Genomic DNA, 7,785 nt, shown 5'->3' with positions numbered 1-7,785 from the left:
TGCTTCCCCCACCCTGGGCTTTCCCCAACCCCCTCCCTGCTCAGGTGCCCACCAGGATCATCAGGGCACAAACTGGGGACTTGTGAAATTGAGGGATAAAATGATGGAAATGGAAAAAAGAGAGGGAGAAGTCCCTGGGGGCTGGGGGGACACAGACCCAGAGCACCTCAGACTCTGTCTGGAGTGACCCCCGGGCTGCCAGCATCTTGTGGGGGCAGGACGGGGCCCTGGGTCACCCCAAAATCTGAGGCACCCAGGGAAGGAGCTGTGAACCACAGGCTCACCAAGCCACTTCCCATCCCCATGACCTCCATTCCCCTGGAAATCAAATCATGGGACCCCCATTTCTTGTGTCCCTCCCCTCTGCAACCCCCATCCCAGTACTGACATTCCCCAGGATCTCCATGGCCCAGCACCCTACTCCCAAAGAACCCTCTCCAGTTCATTCCATCCCCTGAAATCCTCCTTTCCCCAGGACCTTGATTCTTCCAGGACCTCCATTCCCACGGGATCCACTATTCCCCCAGCATCCCCATCCCATGACCCAAAATCCCTGGAGCCCACGTTCCCCTGGGACTCCCATCCCTGAGTCCCCCCAGCTCTGGGAACCCCCATTCCCATGGCACCCCCATTCCCAGTAACTCCCCCAGTTCAGGACCGCCATTCCCTGGCACCCCATCCCTGGCTTCCCAAACCCCTGAGGCCCACACTCGTGGGAAACCCATGTCCCAATTTGTCCACCCAGCCTTGTACCCAGACTGTTTGCACCCTTCCCACAGCTGTCCCCATGGCCACATCCCCATGATCCTGTGCTTGTGGCCACCCAGCCCCCACCAGAGGCCACCAACACATGAGGACAAGACCTGACCTCACTTGCTTCCCCTTTGGCCAAAGAGCCACCACCGGGGGGACAGGGACAGCCACCCCCGGCAGCGAGTGACAGCCAGTGCACATGGCTGGGGACACCGGGATGGCTGGGAAGGTGGCGCTGCTCCTGTGGGGTGAGTGCCCCAGGCACAGTCCTGACACCCCAGGGATAGGGAGGGGAGGGGGCACAGGGGGGCTGTGGTGTCCTCTGAGGTCCCCAAGGCCATCAGAACCAGTGCATGAGGTCACTGGAGCCATGGGGTGGCTGGGGGGGCAGGGGAAGGGGGACAGGAATGTGGGGACAATAACAGGGGGTCAGGGATTCGGGGAGGCAACATGGGGCAGGTGGGGGTGACCTGTGCCAGCACGGGGTGGCTGTGACATCCCCAGTTCAGGGGTGCCCACAGTGTTCCCATGTCCTGCCTGAGCAAGGGGTGCCCGCAGTGTCCCTGTCCCCAAGGGGTCCATGTCACACAAGGACACTTTGGGCACATCCCCTACACCCCATGCCCCTGTGCCTCTGTCCCCATGGTGCCACCCCCACCCAGCCCTGTCCCTTCTCCCTTCCAGCCCAGACCCTCGGCCTCGCTGGTGAGTCCTCAGGGGATGCCATGGCCCCACCCCACTGTCCCCAGCCCCACGCTGGCCCTGGCAGGCTGGTGTCCCCTGTCACCCACAGGTGCCCAGACCACCCAGCTCCTCGTGGTGCCCCCCTGGAGACCAGCATTGCTGTGGGAACGGGTGACACTGATCTGTCAGGGCTTGGGGACCGCCGGTGCCACCACCTGGTACAAGGACGGGCAGCGCTGGTGGCAGCAGGGACGTGACCACCTCATTGTCACTGAAGGTGGCACCTACACGTGTGACAGACCTGGCACCGGGCACAGCCCTACGGTGACAGTCTTACACGGTGAGGGGGGTTTGGATGTCCCCAGCCTGGCACCCACAGGGACCCCGACGGTTCTGGTTGGGCTCCGCTCCATGGGTCACCTCCTGGTGTGACCAGAGCCCGTCCCCTCCTATGGGGACAACCCAGACCATCCCTGTGCAAGGAGACTTCTCTCTCACAATGGGTGGCTCCTGGTGCCTCCTGGTGCCATCATGACCCGCCTGATGGCCCTGGTGTGACAGGACCCCTCTGTCCCTCAGGCTGGCTGGTGCTGCAGGTGCCAGCACGGACGCTGCTGGAGGGGGACACGGTGACACTGCGCTGCCGGAGCTGGCAGAACAAACCACTCACGGATGTGTACTTCTACCATGATGGGAAGAAGCTGGAGGGGCTCCATGATGGGACTGAGCTCTCCCTGTCCCCCCTGCGGCTGCACCACAGTGGCCGCTACCACTGCACGGGCTGGGTGGCGTCACAGAGGAGAGATTCAGAGACGGTGACAGTGACAGTGCACAGTGAGTGCAAGGATGGGGACAGGGAAGCCCAACATCCTCTGAGGGTTTCCCCAGCACTGCCTGAATCCTTCATCCCTCCCTTTACTCCTCCCTGGGTCACCCTAAATTTCCCAAGTCCCTCTTGGTTTCCCCCATGACTGCCCAGTTCCCCCTGCAGATCCCTCATTCCTCTCTTTGTCCTCCCCAGCCCTCCCTGGATTCCCCACCCCTTCCAAGGTCCCTGCTCCACCCTCTGGTCTCCCTCCCTTCCCTGGGTCCTCCCACCCGTCTCTGAACCCCAAATCATTCCCTGAGGCTCCTCAGTCTCTCGTCTGGTTCCCCATCCCTGCCTGGGTCTCTCCCCCTTTCCACAGGGTCTCGCCATTGTCCCCAGGTCCCAACGTGCCTCCCAGGGTCCCCTTCTGCTCACTGGGATCCTCTCTGCTCCCCTCCAATCCCCTTCTTTCCCCTCCATGTCCTCCACCCCTCCGGGGTCCCCAGTCCCTCACTGTCCCCCTGCAGGGGTCCTGCTCTCGGGGGTGTCCCTGTCAGCACAGCCCCCCGGGGGACAGGTGGCACTCGGGGACAGCCTGGTGCTGAGCTGCACGGTGGCCATGGGGACAGGTGCCCTGTCCTTCTCCTGGCACCGGGAGGGCTCGGGGGCACCGCTGGGCATTTCACCCCGCCTGGAGCTGCACCACATTGGGGACAATGACAGCGGCCAGTACCGGTGCCGGGTCAGCAACGGGGACAGCATGGCCGAGAGTGACCCCATGAATGTCACCGTCCTTGGTGAGCGGGACCCTCGGGCTGGGGATCACCACACCCATGGCACCCTCATCCCACCTTTCTTTGTGCCAGCCCTGTCTCTGTCCCCACAGTGCCCGTGGCCAATGCCAGCATCACCCCTGGTCCCCTGTCACACCAGGTCCATGCAGGTGACAACGTGACCCTGCACTGCTCAGTGCAGGTGGGCTCAGCCCCTGTCACCTTCACCTGGCTGCACAATGGGCAGGAGGTGGCCCAGGGTCCCCTGCTGGAGCTCAGGGATATCAGTGTGGGACATTCGGGCACCTACCAGTGCGTGGCCACCAACCAGCTGGGACAGGACGGGCACCGCGTGTTCCGGGCACTCAGCCCAGAGGTGGCCCTGGAGGTGACACCTGGCTCACCCTGGGTCACAGGTGGGGTCACACAGGGTCACCAGGGAGTGCAGGACCCCTGGGGGGATGGGTGACCCTGATGTGTCCCCCTCTGTTTCTTACAGTGGCTGCAGGGGTCGGTGGGGCCCTTTTGTTCCTGCTCCTGCTCGTGGGTGTCATTGTGGCCTGGCACCGCTGGCACTGTGTGGGTGGGTGACAATGGGGGGATGGGGGTCATGGAGAGAGGTGGGAAGGGCCCCACAGAAGGGGGGCCATAGGGCGGCACCCACAGCCCCTGACTTGGGAGGGGCTGAGCCCGCAGTGTCCATGGCTCCGAGCCCTGGGAGCTGTTGGAGCGTCCTGCAGGGATGTTGGGGGTTCTATCAGGGGTTCCCCTCCCTGCCAGGCTCGGGGTTCTGGGGGCTCAGGCTGCTGGTGCATGTGGGGACACATCAGGGATACTGGGGGGCCTGGGGAAGATTGTGTGTCTGGTTGTGGTTCAGCATTCCCAGGGGCGGATGGGGGCCCCTGGGTCTCCAAAGTCACCCCTCCAGTTTTCCTTTGCAGATGCCAGGAAGCACCAGGAAAGGTGGGTGCAGGCTCCAGCCATGATACACCTTTTACCCAAACCCCCAGCACCTCCCATCCCCTTCCACACATCCCCTTATTCCCACAGGGCTCCCCAAGACCCTCTGGCACCCTCAGTGGAGGATCCTCAGGCGACATACATGGAGCTGCAAAGGCAACCGTGGGAGCCCAGCGACATCTATGACAATCTACACCAAAAGTTGTGATGCTCTGGGAAGCAGGAGGCACTGGGTGACACTGGGGGTGCTCCCTCCATGGCTCCTGTGGTTGCCCATCCTTCCAAGGGAGGTGGTCATGGGTCAGGGGGAGGCTACACAGGGCACCCTGTGCTCCCCATTCCCCCTCCCACTACCCCTGTCCCATCCCACTGTAAAAGGGGGAGTCAGGGAGGATTCTTGCTGAAAGGTTTCTCGGATGAAAATGAAGCACAAACATGGCAATATTCTATCTGAGAACTGTTTATTGATAAAGGAGGGTAAGGGTTCTTACCAAAGGGGAAGAGAAGGGAGTAGAAAGGGAAAAGGACAGAGAGAGAAACAGAAGACAGGGACAGCGTTAGCACAAGAAGCCCAGGCGCTCTGTGGGCATCAGCTCGGCAGACGGAGTGTGTGTGCTGCAAGCCAGGGCGAGCCCACATGGCTTTTGTGAGTGGCTGGGCGTGATTTCCAAGGACGGCACCTGCGTGTCTCTGGCATTGTGAGCGATGACTGCAGGGGCTGCTGCGGGCTGGCTGCGGGCTGGTGCTGGGCACTGGTGGCTCTGGGCTGGCTGCCGCGGGCTGGGGCTGCCGTGGGCAGGTGCAGCAGGCTCGGGGCTGTGGGCAGCGTGGGAAACGCAGCAGAGGCGGCGGGTGGGTGCAGGCAGCATCCGCTCCATCGGGGAAGCAATGAAGGAACGTCCAGGAGGAGCAGGAATGAGCTGCCTCGGGGAAGCAGCGAAGCAGGGAAGAACGGGTGCGGACAGGGAAGAAGGACCACCGGGAGGAAAAGGTGAGGAGGGGGAGTATGGGTGATATTTTTGCCTGACAACTGGGAGGAGTGATGCATCTGACTCCATCTTTTCAGAAGGCTAATTGTTTACTTTATTATACTATATTATTCTATGCCATATTACATTACATCTAAACTGAATCTGCCAAGCACTCAACTGCCCTCCACTGCACACAATCTCATGACTGTCAGCCAACAGTCCCCACACACACACACCTGGATTCAATTGGTCAGTGAATCAAAACCCTCACACCAGAATCCAATTACCAATTCCCTTCAGGTAAACAATCTTCCACAATTCATTCCACTTGTGAAAAACACAGGAGCAGTAACTGAGATAAGAACTCTTGGGATCATTCTTTGCTTCTCTCACTGCTTCTCCCAGGTTCAGAGAATGTCAATCCCACAGGGGAGGAGGGCCAAGCTGACCCTCTGAGCAAGCGCCCAATCCCTCCAAGAAACCCAAAGCAAAACGCTCCTGTTGTGTCACAGTTTGCTGCTTTGATTTGCAAAGGCTCTTCCCACAGCTGGATTTCCTGGGAATTTTTCCCAGACATTTTTCCCGGGCATCTGTCCCACCAGCCAGTGTGGGTCACTCACAGCCAGATCATGGAAGCTTTCTCTCCCCTGATTCTCTGTTGTGTGAAGCCTCGCCAGGGACAGGGTTCCCAGCACATGGACAACCACAGAGTAATTATTCAGTCATGTGTAGCATATGTTAAGACATAAATCAAATTGAGATTTGTTCCTGTTAACACCAGTGTGCTTAGTGGCTCTGCAATCCCCCTCCCAGTGCTCCCACTAAGGTGGCTTACTGGTGCCCGTCCCAGTTCCAAAGGGGTGCAGGACATGGTTCCCTGCTCCTGGGACAAAAATGCAGCTCTTTTGTTAAACAGGCAGAAATGGTGTTTCTTTGTTCTGCACTGTCAAGGAAGCTGAACAAGGTGGGAACCTCCATTGGAATGGAAAATACAATACCCCTCACTCTGAATTATTGTAACATTGAAATTACAGGGCTTTTAGGCAAAGATGTGGGAACAGGAATAAGAGTTCTTTACTGGTATGTACTGTGAGAAACAAGTTAATGGAAGTTGACTTTTGCTGGATATTATATGAATTGATATTACATTATTGATGATATTGTTGATTAAATATTGTGATGTTGTTAGTGTTGGGACAGTGATGTGTATTGTGGAGTGGCTGATGTTGTTGGGGTGTCCAATTAAGACTCGGGCCCAGCCGGGGCCCAGCCATGGCCCAGCCCCACTGCACAGGGATGGCCATTGCCCAGCCCTGCTCTGCCCAGCTCCAGGTGGCAGCCAGGACATGAGGATCTCCCCTGCCCCCTTGGCTTTGATTCTGGCAGCTTTAGAGCTGCTGCAGAGGGGAGAATTCTGTGGGTGGAAAAAGGCCCTGCCTGTGGTTTGCTCAGCCCTGCAAGAAGCACAAACCCCAAAGGGAGCCCAAGCAGTGGCTCTGCGAGGACCTTTGATGGTTTTCAGAGCAGGGCTGGCTGGAAACTGCCCCTGCAGGGGCAGCTGAGAGGGAACCAGTCCAGAAATGCAGCAATTGATCATTTTGTCCCTCTTGGCAAGGGACTGGGGGAGCCCCAGAACAACTGCAAAGACAACAACTCTCTGCTTAACAAGGTGAAGTGGGCCTTCATTTTGAACAAAACCTGCGGCCTTCTGAAACCTCATAGAAAGAATGTTTGGCCTCAGGCTGTGGTCATCAGATAAGAGAGAAAAGTGTGGAAATATCGAGCAGGAGCTCTGGCCATTGTGGGGAGTGACCCTGTGTGGATTCCAGGTGTCCCCAAAGCTGCTCCATCCCTGCCCTCCTCACCTGAGTGAAAGGCTGAGGGTTTGCAGGAATTGTGGTGTAAAGCCATCAGAGGTGCTGCTGTGGACCCGAGACCTGCCTGGGGTCAGGCTCTGCCTTCCTTCAATTCGGGATCATGGAGAGCGGTCGCGGGTGTTGCACAGGGCGTGTGCCTGGCCCCGGGACACTGCTACGCTGCCAGTGGGCACTGTGATCCAACCTGCTGCCTTGGCGGCTTCTGCCCGCTGCCGCTGGTGGTGCCGGGACCGATTGGTGGCCGTGAGTTTGCAAAAGGAGCGATTTGCCCTCCTGCCTCCCGCCTGAGGCCGCCATGGCCCCTGAGGGGATGGAGCTGGAGCGGGGCGCCCCCTGCTGGCCGGGAGTGCTCCCTGCAGCGCCCCCTGCTGGCCGCGGTTATAACTGCCACAAAAACCAACAGCGCTGAGCGGGAGGGAAAGTTCTGGACTTGTGTTGTTTTCTTCTGTTCTGCTTTATAAATTTCCCGGTAAAGAGCTATTATTCCTTTTCCCACATTTTGGCCTGCAAGCCTCATCATTTTTCAAATTTAAAAAATTTTAGACATGGGTCTTCTTTCCATTCCGAGAAAATTCCCTCTTTCCTTGGCAGCGATTTCTCATTTAAATGAAAGCCTTGACCCACCTCTGCCAAACACAGCTGTTCCAAAATGTCTCCATTCATCAAATTTTCCTGTCTCTGACAACCCGCCCTGTACCATGGCTTGATCCCGACTACCCTGGCAATAGGGGAGACTCCAGAACGCCCCTTGGGCCTTTGTGAGATCATCGTGAGGGGAACACAGCAGAGGAGAGGTTAGGGACCGGGAACAAGAGAATCCAGAGCCTCCTGAAGGCTGCTTTGGCCACCAGAGCAAGCAAGGTCCAGGGCCCTACCAGTTCCTCTGGTGGAGAAACGTGCTGAGGGAAACATCTGGGGTTTGTTCCTCGGTGTGGCTTTCCCTGGAAATTGGTACTTGC

At 58.4% G+C, this 7,785-nt stretch overlaps 1 protein-coding gene across 1 annotated transcript in view; it reads left to right on the top strand.

Annotated features, from left to right (window-relative positions):
- Positions 1 to 970: 970 nt before the first annotated feature.
- Positions 971 to 7,785, top strand: part of LOC129133536 (Fc receptor-like protein 4) — a 32,711-nt gene continuing 25,896 nt past the window's right edge. Inside the window, exons 1-7 of the mRNA XM_077191910.1 lie at positions 971 to 1,001; positions 1,438 to 1,458; positions 1,547 to 1,777; positions 2,017 to 2,271; positions 2,773 to 3,042; positions 3,132 to 3,434; positions 3,518 to 3,601. Coding sequence (XP_077048025.1) covers positions 971 to 1,001; positions 1,438 to 1,458; positions 1,547 to 1,777; positions 2,017 to 2,271; positions 2,773 to 3,042; positions 3,132 to 3,434; positions 3,518 to 3,601 — 1,195 coding nt within the window. The remainder of the gene's footprint in view (positions 1,002 to 1,437; positions 1,459 to 1,546; positions 1,778 to 2,016; positions 2,272 to 2,772; positions 3,043 to 3,131; positions 3,435 to 3,517; positions 3,602 to 7,785) is intronic.

The sequence above is a fragment of the Agelaius phoeniceus genome, chromosome 31 (genome assembly GCF_051311805.1).
Source record: "Agelaius phoeniceus isolate bAgePho1 chromosome 31, bAgePho1.hap1, whole genome shotgun sequence".
Lineage (NCBI taxonomy): Eukaryota > Metazoa > Chordata > Aves > Passeriformes > Icteridae > Agelaius > Agelaius phoeniceus.
The sequence above is the reverse complement of the archived record's forward strand: the minus strand, read 5'-3'. Positions and strand labels throughout refer to the sequence as shown.